Source organism: Mustela nivalis (assembly GCF_964662115.1).
Source record: "Mustela nivalis genome assembly, chromosome: 6".
Lineage (NCBI taxonomy): Eukaryota > Metazoa > Chordata > Mammalia > Carnivora > Mustelidae > Mustela > Mustela nivalis.
In genome coordinates, this window is record NC_139025.1 from 3,776,005 (window position 1) to 3,796,250 (window position 20,246).

General features: G+C 43.4%; 1 protein-coding gene across 1 annotated transcript in view; it reads right to left on the reverse strand.

The window, feature by feature from the left end:
- RCOR1 (REST corepressor 1) overlaps window positions 1-20,246 on the reverse strand; it is a 121,749-nt gene that overhangs the window by 19,648 nt on the left and 81,855 nt on the right. The window contains exons 4-5 of the mRNA XM_082737510.1: window positions 2,535-2,587; window positions 268-429 (exon numbers count right to left, since the gene is read on the reverse strand). Coding sequence (XP_082593636.1) covers window positions 268-429; window positions 2,535-2,587 — 215 coding nt within the window. The remainder of the gene's footprint in view (window positions 1-267; window positions 430-2,534; window positions 2,588-20,246) is intronic.

Below are 20,246 nucleotides of genomic sequence, written 5' to 3' on the forward strand. Positions count from 1 at the left end.
TCTGGGGAGTCCCGACAAGAGAGACAGGGATGGGGGGTGACAGAGGCCTTCTGTTACAGCTGCTACCCAGCTGGGAAGTGCTAGAAAACGCTTTGCTCTTGTAATGTAAAGCCTCTTATCCACCCCGCAGTGAGTACGAACGGTCTAAAGAGAGTTTTATTGAACCAGAGAACATTCATGCTTGCGGATGCTATCTCTTCCCTTCAGATACGCTGCAGTGAAGAGAGGCTGTGGAGAAGAGAAAATACAGTGCTCTCATTTACTTACCATTTGTTGGATTCTATGAAAAGTTTTCCCATGAAAACTAAAGGCTTGTTCAAACAAGACTTTATCTTCCACAGTCCATTCATCTGGGAAGGGGGTAAAGTTGGGCAAATCAGCCAATGACTTTTCAATATTATGCTTATGCCAAAAGAGCATCCCAAGAGCCTAGAAAAACAGTATCAGTGAAATTTTAGACCAAAGACAGGAGTGAAACACTAAAACGGAAATGGGATTAGCAGAAGAAGAGCCTATGCTGCTGGGCAACCAGGCAGCACCACGAGGTGACTGATGGCGACTGACGCCTGCTGCGGGCGGACTCCTGCGAGACATGTTCCACCGCGCTCACTTCTCAGATCATAGTACAGTGACCCTGAGAAACTATGTCCTTGCAAACAGGCTGGTGTGGGAGATGACCACGGCAGTGGGGCTCCAGAATCTGTACCCTTGAGAGGCCTCCACAGACAACAGGACAAAGTAACTTCTAAAAGCACTTAACTGGGAGTGCCTGGGCTGGTCAAGCACTGACTCTTGGGTTGGGCTCAGGTTGCCATCTCAAGGCCATGAAATCAAGCTCCCGGTCGGGCTCTGTGCTCAGCATGGAGTCTGCTTAAGAGTCTCTCTCCCTCTGCAGCCCCCAACCTCGCTCTCTCTCCAAAACAAATAAATCTAAAAAAGTTTTAAAAATGTAATCATTCTTTATTCTTTTGCCGAAAAAACTCAAAAACAGTTTTGGGTTGTTGTTTTTTGTTTTGTTTTGTTTTGGTAGCTCAGAAGAGAGAAAATATTCAAATCGGTGAGGGACAAATTGGAAATAAGAGAGATAATTCAGCAACTTTTTCCTGAGAAAACTTCCTGTAACTCCAAAGTGAGAATCAAAAATTTGAAGACCAGAATCCTTAAAAATTCATACAAGTATGTATTTAGCAACCACCAATTTTATTTGTAAGATTTTATTTTTAAGTAATCTCTACACCCAATGTGGGGGGTCAAATTCACAACCTTGAGATTGAGAATCCCATGCCCTTGCGACGGGCCACCCAGATGCCCCAATCGCCCAGTAATTTTTACACTTTCTAAATAGAATTTAAAACTGGTGATGTTCAGGGTGCCTGGCTAGCTCAGTTAGTGGAGCATGCATGCAGCTCTTGATCTAGGGGGATGTGAGTTTGAGTCCCCCACTGAGTGTCGAGATTACATAAAAATAAAATACTTAAAAAAAAAAAAATTGGTGATCTTCTGAGCAACTTCATGAAGATCATGAGTAGGGCGTGGAAAAAGAGAAAGCATACATCTTTTGCTTTGAAACCTTCTGGAACTATCTCATTGTAATTGGCTTTTCCAATAAATTCTACCAGGGTAGAACAATTAAAAGTAAGGCCAGGGCTAAAAGAAAGAGTCTGATTTTTTTCTTTTTTAAGATTTTATTTATTTGACCGAGAAAAAGAGAGACAGCAAGAAGGAGAACACAAACAAGCAGGAGGAGTGGGAGAGGGAGAAGCAGACTCCCCACTGAGCAGGGAGCCTGATGTGGGGAATCTATCCCAGGACCCGGGAATCATGACAGGAACCAAAGGCAGACGTTTAACAACTGAGCCACCCAGGCATCCCAAAAAAGAGTCCAATTCTATCTAAAGTAACTTGGTGGTAACTCTCAGTCATGAGGATAAATGCTAGCAATGTACAGGCTGTAATACCTAGATGAATGCCAAAGTGCTAACCTAAACTTAATATACTTATTTTTAAAACAATAATTAGAAATAAGACTAAATTAAGATTATCATCACACTTCTGGAGCAAAATTAATTTCATATATTTCTCATTAATAGGTTCCAATAATTTTAAGAAAACCTTGGTCAAATTTTACAACCTGAAGGTGATTCAAAACAATTAATATGAAACACTGTGGGTCTGAGCGTGATGGGGTCAGGAAAAAACCCTCACACAGACTCACGATTGGCAAACAGACCGCACATTCAGACAGAGAAGCATTATGCCAAGCATCTCGCACCTCGGAGCGACCCTGGAGCTACAGGTGCCACAAACACTACAGACCTGCGGAAACACACAGATGCTTTTCCAATCAAAGTGTTCTCTAACGCTCATCACCAGCAGAAAAAGGGGACTGGAACCTTCATTTGCCAGTGACCACCAAAACTTCGCATTGCTACTCAACACACAGAACACAAACAATTTAACAGGTTAGCTACAAACCACCCCCCTTTAAAAAAAAAAAAACCCATCTTGAACGACAAAAGAAAACCACGTCATACCTGTTCCATGTTGTACCCGTGTTTCTCTTTAGCGATGGCAATGTATTCATCTACTGAAAAACAAGACAAGAGACCAGTAAACCAACGGAGGGGCCCGAAACAACAGTCTAGGAGCACCGGAGCCGGATGGATGTTTCAGGCCTGCCCTGCACAGCAATAAAAAGGAAGAACAGACAGTAACAGAACAGAGCCATACAGGATTCCATTATGGATCTTACATATATGAATCCCACGGAGGAATGGCTCAAAATACACTCAAGGATTAACAGGACTTGGCTCTGGATGAGAAGACTGTGATTCTTTTTTTTAAAACTTGGTTCTACATAAATTTCCTATGATAAATGTTATTTTGATACTTTGAAAGATAATTAAAAGAAATAAAAACAAGTATTATAATTGGGGGTTTGATTTTTAGTCTTAGCCAAAGCTGAAAAACAAGTCACTTATCTTTATATTAAAAAAAGAGATGAATTCCATGAACCAGTGTCTGGTGTTTGCTTTCAAACTCCATTGCAGGGTGACCAGGGTCGACTTTCAAGCACTAGGGGAGCACCAAGGAAGATGGACTTAATCTCCTGGAGAAGTCAGCACCCCTCAAAGTTATTTCCTCTCTACGTTTCCTAATCTTTCTCCCAGGAACGAAGAGACTACTAATCAAAAGCAACACTTCATTATATTCCTATATAACTTTTTATTTTGATAAATTACAAAAATAACACAGGCTCCAAAAGCAAACAAAACCAAAAAACCCCACCAAAAACAACAACAACAACATTAAAACCCCCCCAAACCCGAAGAGCACAGAACTGTCTCAAACAGAGAGCTGCATTTCCCACTGGCCTGTCCTCACTCTCCAGGTGCAATGACCAAATTCAAGACGTGACAACAGGCTCGACGAGGTTCAGTCACCTGCTGCCCTTACACAGGCAGCTGACAGAGGTGGCTCCATTGAAGCTCCTCAGGCTCAGTGTCCTTGCTGTTCAAGTCACCATGAGCTTCTCACCCGAATGAGGCACAATTGACAACCAATTTAGTAAGAAGAAATCAATTTTGAAAAGAATTCACGGGTCCTTGGGTGGCTCAGTGGGTTAAGCCGCTGCCTTCGGCTCAGGTCATGATCTCAGGGTCCTGGGATCGAGTCCCGCATCGGGCTCTCTGCTCAGCAGGGAGCCCGCTTCCCTCTCTCTCTCTCTGCCTGCCTCTCTGCCTACTTGTGATCTCTGTCAAATAAATAAATAAAATCTTTTTTTTAAAGATTTTATTTATTTGACAGAAAGAAATCACAAGTAGATGGAGAGGCAGGCAGAGAGAGAGAGAGGGAAGCGGGCTCCCTGCTGAGCAGAGAGCCCGATGCGGGACTCGATCCCAGGACCCTGAGATCATGACCTGAGCCGAAGGCAGCGGCTTAACCCACTGAGCCACCCAGGTGCCCCTAAATAAATAAAATCTTAAAAAAAAAAAAAAAAAAATCACATTGAAAACCAAAGCATTCTTTGGATGCTACTGTATTTTCATCTCCTTTGCTTTCTAACAAAGATTAGCTGTGGCAGGAACAATAAAACGGACTAAACAGTGGATTCCCAGTGCTGCAACTAAGTTTGGACAGAACATTTTCCATGTTGTAAATAGCAAGGCATTCTTACTCATAACCTTTACAAATCACAGCTCTTTTTTAGATTTTTTTGGAGAGTAGCCTGATGAATCAAATCTAAAGCAAAGGAAGAAAGAATTGCATCAGAAGTCACTTGGTATCTCCACCCCAGTAAGCTCATACATGGGAAGGCCTGCAACTTGCCAAAGAATTACCATCTGACACCTTCCGGCAAAAATACAATTTTTCATTCTTTTCACCAACCCCAATGTCAAAAGGGGTTAAACAATTTGCTAAATGAATGCGGTGGGTGCTGTGGTGTGTACAGTGTCACAAAGAAGAAAGGCTCATTTCTAGCAAGGTAAAAGGCAGTATAGCGCAGGTATGTGGTTAAGAAGGATGGAGATCCAACCCTGGCTCCGTCTCTACACAAGATGGGTTCACAGGCAGTGGGGCCTCACTTAGAGAAAACACTACTGTGTTACCTTTCGCAACTTTCCCGACCTTCCCTGGAAGGCCTCTCCCCAGGAGAGCTCCGGCCTCGCCTGGCCGCCACCTACAGCAGAGAAGTCCGCGCACCATGTTCCCGGCGCGAGTGAGCTCAGAAACCAAGCCCGGCGCTCGCACAAAGGACGCCGCTCGCAGCCTGCTCTCTGCCTGCCTCCCTACCGCATGCAGAGGGTCCTCGGCTCTCGCTCCCTCTCCCAGTCGGAGGGACAAAGCTGCCCGCCACAGCCTGAAGACCCCCCATCTCCCGACTCCCCCGCCCCTCCCCGCAGAGCACGGGCCAGCGGCTGCCAGCAGGGCAGGGTGAAAACCCAACGTCTGCGCTTTCAAAACCTCCCACATGCCTTCCTTGAGCAAAAATAAGCTTCCAACCTAAGACAATAAAATCCACTCCCACGTGCCTTCATAAAAACAAAGGATGACCAGATACTTCAGGCAGTGGATGAAAGATGAAACAGGAGGAAGCCAGAGAAATACAAGCTGCTTGAGACCAACTGCTCTAGAACAAAGAACACAGGGTTCCTTGGGGGAGTTTCCCAGAACCTTCTCATCTCTGACAACAGGGATCTTGATTTCCTCTCTAAGAAATTAAAGGTTAACCAGAGTCTGTCGCAGTTTGGGGCTGAGGAGTCACCGCAGGCCGAGAGTCACTAGGTCGCTGCCATTAATTAGGACGATGCACAAAGTCCACATGGCTTAAGGAAATGCCAGGACATTTCCACAGGCCCAGTCATTTATATCCACCAGCCTTTCCCAAATTGGGCACAGGGGACAGAACCAGGCAGTCAGTGGGTGCAGGAAGCAGCTGAGCTGACATTCTCATCTGTTAGTCAGAAGCAGAAAGACCAGTCACTAAGTATACTCTCCTTTAAAAAGAAGTCTAGGGCACCTGGGTGGCCAGGCAGTTAAGTATCCAACTCTTGATTTCAGCTCAGGTCATGATCTTAGGGTCCCGAGACGGAGCCCTGCATGGGGCTCTGTGCTCAGCAGGGAGTCTGCTTAAGATTCTGTCTCGGGGCAGCCCACCCAGGGCGCCGGGGTGGCTCAGTTAGATAAGCGGCTGCCTTAGGCTTAGGTCATGGTCCCAGAGTCCTGGGATTGAGTTCCAAGTTGGGCTCCCTGCTCCTCGGGGAGCCTGCTTCTCCCCCTCCCACTGCCTGCTGCTCTGCCCACTTATGCTCTCTACCTGTCAAAGAAATAAAGTCTTTACTTATTTTTTTAAAAAGATTTTATTTCTTTATTTGACAGAGAAAGAGCACTAGCTGGGGGAGCAGGAGAGGGAGAAAGAGGCTCCCCACTGAGCAGGGAAATGGATGTGGGGCTTGATCCCAGGACACTGGGATCATCACCTGAGCCACCAAAGGCAGACACCTATGGACTGAGCCACCCAGGCACCCCTAAAGAAAATCTTAAAAAAAAAAAAGAACGAAAGAAAGAAAAGAAAAAGATTCTGTTTTCCCTCTCCCTCTGTCCCTTCACTCACTCCACATGCTTTTTAATACGAATAAAATCTTTTTTCAAAAAATTGTAAAAATTCCATCATTATCTAATGCAATTATTTTTTAAAACTTGAATGTCCTATGGAAACAACCAAGGAGAATTATCTGATCTTAAATTATGATGGATTAAGTTACATATCACTCCAATTCTTTAAGAAGTACACAGACTGTACAAACCACAGGCTTTTTTGGCAAGAACTTAGCGTTACAGAAAGCACAAGTAAATGAGTTATGTTTCGGGTAACATCACTCAAAAAGGTAGAATGTGCATGGGATTCATCAAGGAAATTTACAAAATTCCTAAAGCTTAGACATTTATGGAACTACTCTTACCATGTACAGAACACTCTACTAATAGCAGGCCAAAATACAGAGGAAAAACAAACTGATTTCCTCAATCAGCTTGAAGCAACACACAAGTAACAGAGAACAGAAATACATAAAATAATACATAATATGACAGTACAGCATGGAAATCCAAAATAACCAGTAAATAATGACGGTAATGATGTTAAGATAAGCTTCCTGAAGTTTCAACAGCTATATTGACTGAGTAATAACAATAGCTAATATTTGAGAACTTACTATGTGCCAGTCACCATTCCTAGCTCTTTGCAAGGATTATCTTTTTAATCCTCTCCAATCATTCTTTTATCACTCCCATTCATAAACGAACTGAGGCCCAGAGAAGAAATCTGGCTGAGTGACACAGCCGGCAAACAGCAGCAGCAGGGCTCACAGATGCACAGAGTAGCTCACCCCAGGGCTGTGATATTAAACCGCTGACTGCTCTCCTATCTCTGAGCAAAGGACACACAGAGGGAGAAGGGCTCAGATAAGAACCGCCCGCACAGCACAGGGAACTAAGCAAGCAAGGCAGGCCAACATCGTCTGTGTCGCTTGAATAAAGAAAATAAAACTGGGATGAAGGAAGGGATGGAAAGCAAGGGTAACAGGCGAATGGATGCCTTGCCAAAGGCATCATTTGCTTCTATATTCTTGTTCCCATCCGATGGACTAAATGTCCTAAGTATCACTAGTCAGAGTCTCAAACTCAACTGTGAACAAGGGAAAAATGGAGCTGAAAGTTGCCACGGTAACCTGAGCTCACCCACTCCTCCCTCCTCTAGACACTGCAGGGACTCAGGACACCTTGTGATCTTGCATATTCTATTCAGAGCAAGAGGCTGACACCGTAAGGTAGGTTGAGGACAAAGCTATAACCTCAATACAGTTAAAAAAAAAAATTATCCTAACAATTGCAGGAGCATTAGTACTACAAAGGAAACATGGTACCAATTTCTCTCTCGTAACTCAAACTGAGCATACCAAAATTTTCTTCAGGAATCTGATAAATATCGTGGCATCTTTTTTTTATTATTAAAATAAGAAATGAGTTATCATTGTAACTCACTGAGAATGGAATTGAGCTTAAATCATTTAAGTAAAGCAATTCTGCCACCTGGTGGGCACAGATATTACTACAGGTGACATTTCAATGATCCCTCTGAGCATCTTGGGGGGTTTGGGGGCATAAGAAACAAGATAAGCCACAGAGACTCTGCAAGAATACAATATAATGAACCAGTCCATTCCAGTCAGTAATAAAATGCACTTTATGAAAATCCTGTGTCTCAATATAGTTTTGTTAAAATCCCAGTTTACAGAAAAAGCGCCCCTGGGCACTCCAGTAAATACTACAAAATCCAACACAGTCTCATAGACAGTCTGATCATGTGGAAATAAGAAATACGAACACCTTCCCACGCCACATGTACTTAAATTCAGCTTCTGGCATCCATTCTCACCTAATCTGCACTTTTGTATTCCCCCTCCTTTCAGTATGCACCGGTATGACTCTAAGTTCTAGCCTGGCCTCCCTGTGCCTCCTTTCCTCATCAGCAGAAGACTGAATTGACTATTATGATCTTAAAAGTGGTTCCAGGGCTAACATTTCACAAGTAACTAAAAAACTTGGTAGGGGGGCACCTGGGTGGCTCAGTGGGTTAAAGCTTCTGCCTTTGGCTCAATCATGATTCCAGGGTCCTGGGATGGAGCCCCACATCGGGCTCTCTGCTCGGCGGGGAGCCTGCTTCCCCTTCTCTCTCTGCCTGCTTCTCTGCCTACTTGTGATCTCTCTCTCTCTCTCTCTGTCAAATAAATAAATAAATAATCTTAAAACAAAAACAAAAACAACCACAGCACTTTCTATTAAAAACAAAAACAAAAACAAAAAAACAAAACTTGGTAGGGCTCAGGTGGTTGAGGGTCCAACTCCTGATCTGGGTTCAGGTCATGATCTCAGGATCATGAGATCGAGACTTGCATCAGGCTCCACACTCAGCAGAGAATCTGCTAGAGATTCTCCCTAACCCTCCGCTCCTTCTCTTACCCCCCCCCCACATATATGCATGTGCATGCACTAATAAAATCAATCTTAAAAAAAATTTTCAGGGCGCCTGGGTGGCTCAGTCATTAAGCATCTGTCTTCAGCTCAGGTCATGATCCCAGAATCCTGGGATGCAGCCCCACATCGGGCTCCCTGCTCTGTGGGGAGCTTGCCTCTCTTCCTCCTCCACTCATGCTCTCTGTTGCTATCTCCATCTCTCTCAAATAAATAAAATCTTAAAAAAAAAAAAAAAAAAAAAAAAAACCTCCCTCCCCATGCCCATACCCCAACTCAGGTGCATGCTCTCTCTAAAAATGGATAAACAATCCACCTTCACTCCAGTCCTCATACGCCTGTGAGCTGCTCAGAAAGGCACAGGTAGGATATCCCGTATTTTACAAACTGATCATCACATTTAGTTGTAATTAAAACCACCTTTCTCTTAAAAATGCGCAAAGCCTATGGCAAAGAACGGATGAGCATAGTGACACACTATCCCCTTGCATCTCTCGAACTGAGAATCAACCTACCTGACAACTAAGTCCCTGAGCAGGCAACTGTATCCTCAAAATAATTTCATTTGCTCTCATGCATGTTTTTCGTTTACAGCACAAGCTGAAGGAAACACACTCCAAACAGGTCTGTATCTCCCTGAAAGGAAGGCAACACCCCTGACGTAGACCCTAGCAGGCAGCAGTATAAAGAGCCCTGCATCCTTGGCTTCTATCAGGAACTTGGGAGCTAAATCCACTTCCTCACCTATTTGACAAGAATGAGGTCATATATCCTGCTCAAATTCTTTACACAAAGTAGTAAAGCAGTCAAGATATACAAATGTTAAGTCTTAACTAAAATCAGTTCCTCCATAAACGTGTGAGACTCAGAGATGGGGTGGGGTGCACTTCCCTACCACAGAATTAGCTTATCCAGAGAAACCCAGCCCTGGAATCCCAGGGGGGCTGTGCCCCAGTCCAGAAGTTCCCAATCCTAAACGGGGAAAACCAGCTGGTGAGCTTCTTTGAAACCCTGACTCTTGGGCACCTCCCTTCTTCGTCCACACCATGCGGACACATGCATGTAAGTTTACGTGTGTCCATGTGCAGAGACATGTGTGTGCAGTTTTTATCACACAGGATGGGCACAGAGAAAAGCACACACATAAAGGCCCGGTTTGGTGACTTTTCAGAAAATGAACACACCTAGATCAAGGAAAGAACTGACTACACGCAAGACGTTTTGGTTTACTTTCAATGCCCACAGGTGATTCTGAGAATCATGAATTAGAGCATATTATATGAGTTTGATAACATTCCCCCATTTCAATGTGATAAAAAGCACCTCAACAAGCACAAAATTTTGAAGTTTATATTAAAAAGATTAGACACTATGAGGACCACAAAAGAAATGTGCCTTTTATGTTACTACTATATAAAAGGAGGTTTGTGAATTTCAATCATGCAAAAAAAATTTCCTTTCAGTGACTGCATAGAAGTGCTCTTTTAAATTACGGACTTCAGGGGCACCTGGGTGGCTCAGTCAGTTAAGTGTCTGACTTCAGCTTGGGTCACGATCTCGGGGTGCTGGGATCCAGACAGCATCAGGCTCCAACTCCACAGGGAGTCTGCTTGTTCCTCTCCTCTGCCCCTCCCCCTGTTCCTGCTCTCTCTCAAATAAATAAAATCTTTAAGTATAAGTAAGTTAAATAAATCACCAACTTCAAGCTCCCATCCTGCAGAGGAGGAGGTGGTCAGAAGGATTTACAAGGCTACAAGTCCTAGCGACTCTTCACAAACTGGTCTACAAACCTTCAAGTATAGGACATTCGTCTTTTAACCCTGCCTCTGCCACCCTATACAGACAATGTTCTTCCCTTACTTAGTACAACCCGTCATGTACAAGGATGCCAGAAAAAGGGATCCCTAAGTGAAACTACAACAGCCAAGGGAAGCACAAAGGGAAGCTGGGTTCTAGCAAGGGCACAGGAACACAAGGCTGTGCCCACAGGAGACTTGGCGCAAGGTCACTTCCCCTCTGTGGGGCCTGCTTCCTCAAGCTCTGAAAATGGAAGGTCAATTGCACAGTGGCACTGTGAAAATGGGGGAGAGAGAGACAAGGACACGCCTGTTGGGAGGGGGCAGGTTTTCCCACTCTAAGTCCTACCCACTTTCAATGCTTAAATCTCATGGGGGTGAGGTGGGGGTATCTTCATCCAGTAAAGAAACCCAACCTTTTGAAGCGAGTGGCAGAAAGGTGACATTTATAATTACTATACTTTATATTTGACCATTCTTCACTGATTCCACAGATCTTTGAGGCCCACTGTGTGCCCCAGTGCTGCTTATACAGCCATGATTAAAACAGCCCGCCTTGGGTGCCTGGGTGGCTCAGTTAGTTAAGCAATCGCCTTTGGCTCAGATCATGATCCTGGGGTCCTGGGTTCAACTCCCACATGGGGCTGTATGGAGAGGCTGCTTCTCCCTCTCCCTCTGTCTGCCATTCCCCCTGCTTGTGTACGCGCTCTCTCTCTCTGTCAAATAAATAAGTAAAATCTGAAACAGGACGCTTTCACAGAATTCCATCTGGCTGGAGAGAAATAATGACACAAATAATTAACTCCAGTTGTCGTAAGTGTCACAAAAGAAGAACTATGAATGTCCTGAGCTGGGAAACCTGATCTGCAAAATCAAGGGAGGCGCTCTGTTCTACTGGAAAAGGACATTATAAATTCCTGCTTACTCATTTATTATTTTTAGTAGGGAAAAACTGAAAAAAAAAAAAAAAAAGAAAAGAAAAGAAAAATTCAAGAATGGGGACATGGTTAAATAAGCTATATGATGTGATAGTCAGTGATCAAAACTCAGTTTAATGTTTATTTCTAGGAAAATTAAAGTTGAAAAACTGTTATTTACAGTATGACCCATTCGTGCTTAAATTCAGAGTGCACAGAAGTGCACAGAAAGACGTGAAAGCAAAACTTCAACAGTGGCTATACCATGTGAGAAGGTGAGGGTTTAGGCTATTTTTAATAATATAAACAAGCTTGGATGTATATATGTAATTTCTTTCCTGAACTATTTGAGACTATCATTAATTATGCCTTGTTCTGAAATACTCAGCACGTTTCTAAGAGTAGGTATGTTCTCTTATATAACCACAGAACAGTAAATTCAACATTTAAGCAATAATCTGGGTCTGCTGGGGCGCCTGGGTGGCTCAGTGGGTTAAGCCGCTGCCTTCGGCTCGGGTCATGATCTCAGGGTCCTGGGATCGAGTCCCGCATCGGGCTCTCTGCTCAGCAGGGAGCCTGCTTCCCCCTCTCTCTCTGCCTGCCTCTCTGTCTACTTGTGATCTCTCTCTGTCAAATAAATAAATAAAATCTTTAAAAAAGAAAAAATAATCTGGGTCTGTATTCCAATCTGACCAATAGACCCCAAAGTAGAGCACATTGTGCTCAAAAATTTCAAAGTAGGGGCGCCTGGGTGGCTCAGTGGGTTAAGCCGCTGCCTTCAGCTCAGGTCATGATCTCAGGGTCCTGGGATCGAGTCCCGCATCGGGCTCTCTGCTCGGCAGGGAGCCTGCTTCCCTCTCTCTCTCTCTCTCTGCCTGCCTCTCCATCTACTTGTGATTTCTGTCAAATAAATAAATAAAATCTTTAAAAAAAAAAAATTTTCAAAGTAAATACCAGTTATCTCATCCCTATATATAACCAATACACATATTTTTAAAAATGTGGACCAAAAAAGTGGACATATATTTTTTAATAGAACCACAATAGCATTATCACACCTAACAAAAATAGCAAAATTATTTGATATGAGAAACAGTGTTACAGTCACTGGGCTATCAAAAATGTGTGAGTGCAACGACAGCAATTACTGGCAAGGGCACGGAGCACATGAATTTCGCATTTTACTGGTAGCGGCATGAACCAGTCTGACCACTTTGGAAAATAATTTGGCATTGATTTCTCACAGCTGAATATCTACATTCCAGATGGATATCAAGAACTAAGTCACAGGAAGTTGCCAGTAGTAACAGTTATAGAAATAAAAAACTGGAAGCAAAACAGAAAGGATAAATAAATTATAAAATAACAAGATGAAATTCTTTAAGTATAAAAGGATGAGGATCAGACACATTGGCATGATGACAGGGGAAGGTAACCCTTGAGTTTTAGTGGAGGCTTCGAACACAGACTGTAAATCCAGCTCTGCCTTTTCTAGTAAGATCTGAACATTGACCCAACTCCCAAACACTTACGAATAAAAATGATAAAAATAATTTTTATACACTAAAAATAACCCCAAAACCAAAAATCAAAATACACTTTTTTTTTTAAGATTTTATTTATTTATTTGAGGAAGGTGGGAACAGCAGAGGGAGAGGGAGAAGCAGGCTCCCTGGCTCAGCAAGGAGCCCAATGAGGGACTCGATCCCAGGACCCTGGGATCATGACCCAAGCCGAAGGCAGATGCTCAACCAACTGAGCCACCCAAGTGCCCTAAGAAACATCACTTCAGTCTCAAGTATCAAGGTCTCTGAAAGCCACTTACTTATAAAAAGCTGAAAACCAAAGCCAGCATTAGCTTATCCTATCCTTACCCTGCACACATTCCAATCAAAGAACTAACAGGTTAAGAATTTTAAGTCCACTTCTCCCTCCTGTCAATGACCAGGGCAGGTTCCCATCAGACTGTAAGGTACACTCGGACAGGGACTTGTCAGACTGTCCGTTCTTATACTCCCCAGTGCCTGGCACACACGCATCACTCACATATTTATGGAGTAAATCGTCATCAGGCGAGTGGCAAAAAAGAAAATGCTGGAGGATTCCAGATGACCCAACGTGCAAAACGAAGAGCTGAAAGCCTGTATTTGCAAATCTCGCCACAGAGGCTGTCCACAGCCCCGTCACCTTCTCATTCACTGGACAAGTATTTACTGTATCACCACGTGCTGAGAGGACTGACAAGAGCAGAGCAAACATACCAAGTTTCCCACCAGTTTTTAGCAGCGGGACACAAGTAAAAAATACTACATCGGGTGACGACAGAGGGAATGAAGACGACGGAGCAGAGTAGGACAGCCGTGATCGGTTTCACAGCGTCTGACCACAGCGAGTGGTCAGGGAAAGCCACGCTCTCACTGACGCAAAACCCACGACCAGGAGGACCTGCGGGAGCCACGCAGACGTCTGGGAGAAGAGCGCTCCCCACAAACGCTCTAGGGAGACGTTGTGCATGGATTCCGAAGGGCTGAAGTGGGCTCAGGCTATGTAGGGCCTTATGGCCTGCTGCCGGGTCTTCTGATTTTTATACTGAACTGGAAAGGTACTGGAATATTTTAGAGATTCTTGACATGTACTATGCATTTATATGAATATTAAAAAATTCACTACATCATCTATGAAACTTTTGCACACAATATAATTTTGAAAATGTGTTCTGAAGTCAAATATCCTGACACAGAAACATTTGTGTATGCGGTAGGTCTAAGAAGAGTCTCGTTCCAAGAAAGCTACAACTTGTTTTAAAATCTCTAATTTGAGTTTGCCTTTTGAAACCTCTTTCAATTCTACATGTCTAACATACTGTATATATGTTAAATATTTTATAATTAGCTTAAAAAAAAAATCACCCAGCTTGACGGTCTGTGCCATGGCTAATGATCTCCCTCCATGTCCATTTTCACACTGAGATGCCTGCTTACCACCATACCGGTTTCTCGTTTTTATATAATGAAAATAAGATGGAATCAAACACTTAAATAACTGCAAAAGTACTGATTATATATAACTTATAACGTACATGACGCATAAATGAGCAGGACCATCTGTTTCACTGATTCCCAACAGCCAGAGTCACCTTGCAAAGGGCTACACCCAAGGGAAGTACAGCGGAGTCTAGAAACCTGCTTCCTCAGGAAGCGGCCCATGGTGGGCACGGCTGCTCCGACTCACCTCTTACAGGCGAGTCCAACAACAAAAGTCATCCTCGGATTATCCCCTTTCCAAACCTAGCCTCTCTCCTGAAACTGCCTTCTCAGAGCTCTGTCAGGCCACAGTCTTGTATTACATTTGACCGCACTTGCTTTGGTAAACATTTTTTTAAAGCAATAAAGTTAACCAGACTGGGAATAAGATCTGGCCTAACTGTATATATTTCAAAGAAGACAAGACTATCCAGTAAAAACCACTTTCAGAGATTTCTTGCTACTAACGTGTCCACTTTGTTCTGCTAAACGTTCCGCTGCTTCTCTACAAAGTCTGGGCCTTCGGTCCGTCTCCCGGTAAGGCAGGGTCGCCAGGGGAATGGAGAGGGCTCCGCGTACTGTGCTCGAAGCAGCAGGAGCCCCTCAGAGAGAAGGCTGTCCTAAAGTCCTTGGGTTTGGACAAGCAAGGTAGGCATGCAGGGTGTAGAGCGAGTGGGATGAGGAGGGAGTCCCCAAGGAAGGGCAGCCTGAAGTGGGAGCGGGGCGGATGCTGACAGGTGGGAGGAGAGGGGGCACCCATACCCACCCCCGCGGGGACCAGCGAAATGATGGTGTATCACAGGTGCCTGCATAAAAATGTGTGCGAGGACTGGTGGAGTAATGCAGGTACACCCAGATAGGACAGTATTCTGCTTATTTAAAGGCCTGTTAGGGGAGGGGCTGGGTGGCTGGGGTAACCAGGTGACGGACATTAAGGAGGGCACATGAAGTGATGAGCACTGAGTGTTCTGGAAGACCGATGAATCGCCAACCTCTACCTCTGAAACCAGTAATACATTATATGTTAATTGACTGAATTTAAAAAAAAAATAAATTTTAAAAAGCAACAATGAAAATTTGGTAGAAAATGAAGTTGGAACCAAGAACTTTTTTATCACGGGTGGGTTTTAATAACCATCAAATAATAGATACTACTACTTGTTGACCTGGAAAAGAAAGTAGAGCTATTAAAGAGAATAACAATAAGGGTCTGCTAAAGGCCACCCGACACCCACCACACCCCACATTCCGAAGATCTCCCTCTCCTCTGAGCAAGTTCCCACACTCCTGACGCTGCCAGTCCGATTAGACCTCTCCTGAACAGCAGTGGCCCAGTGAGGGCCCCAGCTCTCGCAGCCAGATCAACACCGACTCACCGCCTCTAGTCCCGGCTCCTCACTAAACCACAAGGCCCTCTGGAGTTTCACTGCTTCTCACCTCCCTAAGGACAACCTGTGTCACAGCCAGCAGGTCTCCACAACAAAGCACTGCATCTTGGCCCCACATCCTCAGGCCGGCCTGGATGCAAACGCGTCTTTCCCCAAGTCTGCAGTGCCGCCGGCACCCGTCCCACCAGCAACTCTCACACCCCTCCCCACTCTCCCCTACGGTCAGCTGGCTCCAGTGCTCCCCTTGTTTCTGCCCAGGAGCGCCTTCTGCCAGCTCCCCCCGGGGGGCATCCGAGCACTAACAGTACACAGGAGATGCCTGATGCTAAAATTACAACTTAACTGTCCTCATCTCCAATTAGTGAACATCTTTCAGTTTCTCTCACCATCTGCCCAACCTCCAGATTCTACCACTTTTTCAACCTTTACTCACTCCTTTGTCCCCTAAATCTCAAGCCATTGTTTCAGCAAGTAATTTTCCAGCATTATTTAATATAAACTATTTAATCACATTGTTCTCATCTATGCTACTTGAAATTATTTACATTTCTTCCACAAGAAAGGTATCTTTATAAGGCACATTTCCAGGCATACCCCAAAGACTGGATCCCTCACCGCAGTTTTACTTAGACACAGCCCAAAGCAATTCATGTAACATCACTAATGCTTTAAGAATGTAATTATAGTTTATTAAATGAAGCAGCACATGAAGGCAGATGTGTGTAATAAATGCCATCTGGAGAGCAGAGGTTTAGCCCAAACTTGGCTACTAATTAGCTGTGAGATCTTAAGCATTTGTTTTAACTTCTCTAGACCTCAACTTTTGGCATCCAAAAAAGAACTGGACTAAAAGAAATTCATATAATTACTTGTTTATATGTTCCTTCTTTCTGCATTAGAGTATAAGCTTCCTAAACCCCCTACTCCTGCTACAGTACCAAGCACACAAAGCTGCTCAATTCAGTATGAACCCAATCGAGATACTTTTGGAAAGAATGTGAAACTATGAGTCTAAATCTCACCTAGAAAAATAAATTCATGAGCCAGAAACACCAAAAAGAATAAAAATGGTACAAATCAGAAACAAATCAATGAAACACAATCAAGAGTCCAGATATAGACCAAAGTAGACATATAAGTTTAATATAAGTGAAAGGGGAAAGAATTAAATAGGTCCAGATGAGAGCAGCATAATGAGAAGGGAGGAGGAGGGGAAGGCAGAAGACGCGGAGGTATCTATGTCTGCAACACGGCGGGGGGAGCTTTTCCGGTATGATGGTATACTACAAGCCACAAACAAGGTTAATAAATTTAAGTATATATAATTCTAAAACACAAATTAAAAAATAAGGTAAGATTTAACTGCTATTTAGAGAAGAATTAAAAGGCCAAAATACGAAGACACTTGCTCCTCAGTAACAAGCAACGGAGTCCTCTTCTACCCGTTCAGCACAATGTAAGAAACAATGAATGTTCCCACACAGTGAGACACCAGCTCATACCCATTAAGATAGATGCTATTAAAAAACAAACAAACAGAAAATCACAGTTCTGATGAGTCTGTGGAGATACCGGAGCCCATGCACTGTTGGTAGGAGTGGAAAACGGTAACAGCCTCTGCGGAAAATAGGATGGTGGTGTCCCCCAAAAATTAAAAAAAAGAAAAAATCAAATCCAGCAATTCCACTTCTGAGTATATACCAAAAGAAACGGAAGCAGGTCCCCGAAGAGGCCTTTGCGCACCATAGTCACAGTAGCAGCATTCCTGGGAACCAGAACACAGAAACGACAGAGGTGCCCATCAACAGATAATGGAGACAAAGGCGGTCTATCCAGGAGTGCAGTGGAATATTGTTCAGTCATAAAAATGAAGGAAACTGACACAGGCTACAATGGGGATGAAACGTGAGGACACTATGCTGAGTAAAATAAGCCAGTCCCCAAAACAGTACACTTCCACGTCTATGAAATACCCCGAGGGGTCAAATTCATTGAGTCATAGAGTAGAACGGTGGTTGCCAGGTGCTGGGGGGGAAGGGAAAATGCAGACTTGGGTTCTTTAATGAGTTCGCAGTTTCAGTTTTTCAGATGAAAGGAATTCTAGAGGCAAGCCTGGGTGACTCGGTTAAGAGTCTGCCCTTGGCTCAGGTCACAATCTCGGGGTCCTGGGAACAAGTCCTGCATCGGGCTCCCTGCTCAGCACACGCTTCTCCCTCTGCCTGCTGCTCTCCCTGCTTGTGTGCTCACTCCCCGCCCACTCTGATAAATAAATAAAATATTTGGGGGAAAAGAAGCTCTAGGGGTTGGGTGCACAACAATATGGGTGTATTTAATACCATTCCACACTTAAAAATGGTTAAGATCAAAATATAAATCAACATATTTCATTTGCTGTTATAATTTCACAATAAAATTTACTTGGAATTAAAGAAATGGCTAATATGGTAAATTTTACATGTATTTTACCATAATTAAAAATAATTTTTTAGAAAGTTTTAAGAAAAATTAATATACCCAATAATGGGGACATTCTGGAAAAGCAGCACACTCCTTTAATGCTTCAGATGACACATGGAAAATATCTATAAATGTAAAATGTACACACCATTGGACCCAGCAACCCCATTTCAATGATGTTCACAGCAGCATTGCTTACACATGCTTAACTATGAAACACTCATATTATATGACCATTAAAAAAAAGTAAGTGTAGGGGCACCCGGGTGGCTCAGGGGGTTAAAGCCTATACACTTACTTTTTTTTAAAGCCTCTACCTTCGTTCGGCTCAGGTCATGATCTCAGGGTCCTGGGATCAAGCCCTGCATTGGGCTTGATCCTTTCTCTCTGCCGGCCTCTCTGCTTCCCCCTTTCTCTCTGCTGGCCTTTCTGCCTACTTGTGCACTCTCTCTCTCTGTCAAATAAATAAAATATTTAAAAAAAAAAAAAGTGTATAGGGACTAAAAGATGCCCAGAATATTAACATAACACTGATTAACTTGACAGATGTAGAATATTTTTAAGTTCTGTGCATGCATTATTTTTTTATTTAAAAGAAAATAAAACATATACTTATTTAGAGTGGCCAAAATCCAAAATACTGATAATGGTAAGTACTGATACACCCCAGAGCAACAGGAACTCTCAGTCCCTGCCGGCAGGAGTGTAAAAGGACACGGCCACTTCAGAAGACAGTCTTGGTCTCTCTCAAATAAATAAATAAAATTTTAAAAGGGGTGCAGGAACCTGGCTGGCTCCGTCAGCTGAGCATCTGCCTTCACCTCTGTCTTGATCCTGGGGTCCCTCTCCCTCTGCCCCTCCCCAATGCTTGTTCTCTCTCTCTCTCTCTCAAATCAAATCAAATCAAATCAAATGAGACAGTCTTGCAATTTCTTACAAAATTAAAAAGTATTCTTAACATATAATCCAGCAATCCTGCTCCCTGGTATTTACCCAAAAGAGCTGAAAACTTATGTCCATACTAAAACCCGCATATACATGTCTATAGCAGCAATAAATTATGTTACATTCATAACTGCCAAAACTTGGAAGCTACCAGATGTGCTTCAGTAGGTGAACGGGTGAACACACTGTGGTCCATCCAGATAATGGAATGCTGTTCAGCACCAAAGAGAAAATGAGCCATCAGGACATGGAAGCTCAAATGTATATTATTATTAAGTCAAAAGAGCCAATCTGAAAAGGCTACATACTATTTCCTTCCAGGTAAATGTCAGTTCTGGAAAAGATAAAACTATGGAGGCAGTAAAACGATCAGTAGTTGCCAAGAGTTACAGGGCTGGGAGAAATGCATAGGCAGACCATAGAGAATTTCTAGGGCAGGAAAACTATGCAGTATGAAATTATAACAGCGAATACATGTCCTTATACATCTGTCAAAACCTCCAGAATGTACAACACAAGAACGAACCTTAATGTAACCTAGGAAACTTGGGTAACAATGATGCATCAATGTAGGTTCACTGGTAACAAGTTGACCAATCTGGTAGGAGAGGTCCACAGTGGGGGGTAAGAGGGTTGTGCACGTGTGGGGCAAAGTATCTGGGGAATCTCTGTACTTTCTACTCAATTTGGCTGTGAACCTAAAACTACGCTAGAAATTAAATCTATTCTTAAAAATGAAAAAAGAAAAAAGAAAAAAGAAATAATGTATTTGCCCCTTGGCCTAGTAACTCTATTTCTACAGATTTATCATCCCTACAGCTTTTTAGTTTTTTTTTTTTTTTAAAGATTTTATTTATTTATTTGACAGAGAGAGATCACAGTAGACAGGCAGGCAGAGAGAGAGAGAGAAAGGGAAGCAGGCTCCTTGCTGAGCAGAGAGCCCGATGCGGGACTTGATCCCAGGACCCTGAGATCATGACCTGAGCCGAAGGCAGAGGCTTAACCCACTGAGCCACACTGGTGCCCAGCTTTTTAGTTTAAAAACCAAGAAAAAGACTCTTAATTATAGAGAACTGATGACTACCAGAGTGGAGGGTGGGGAGTGCGATGCAAGAAAATAGGTGATGGACACCTTGGGACAATGAGCACCAGGTGATTAAAACGAAAACTTAAAACAATTAAGTA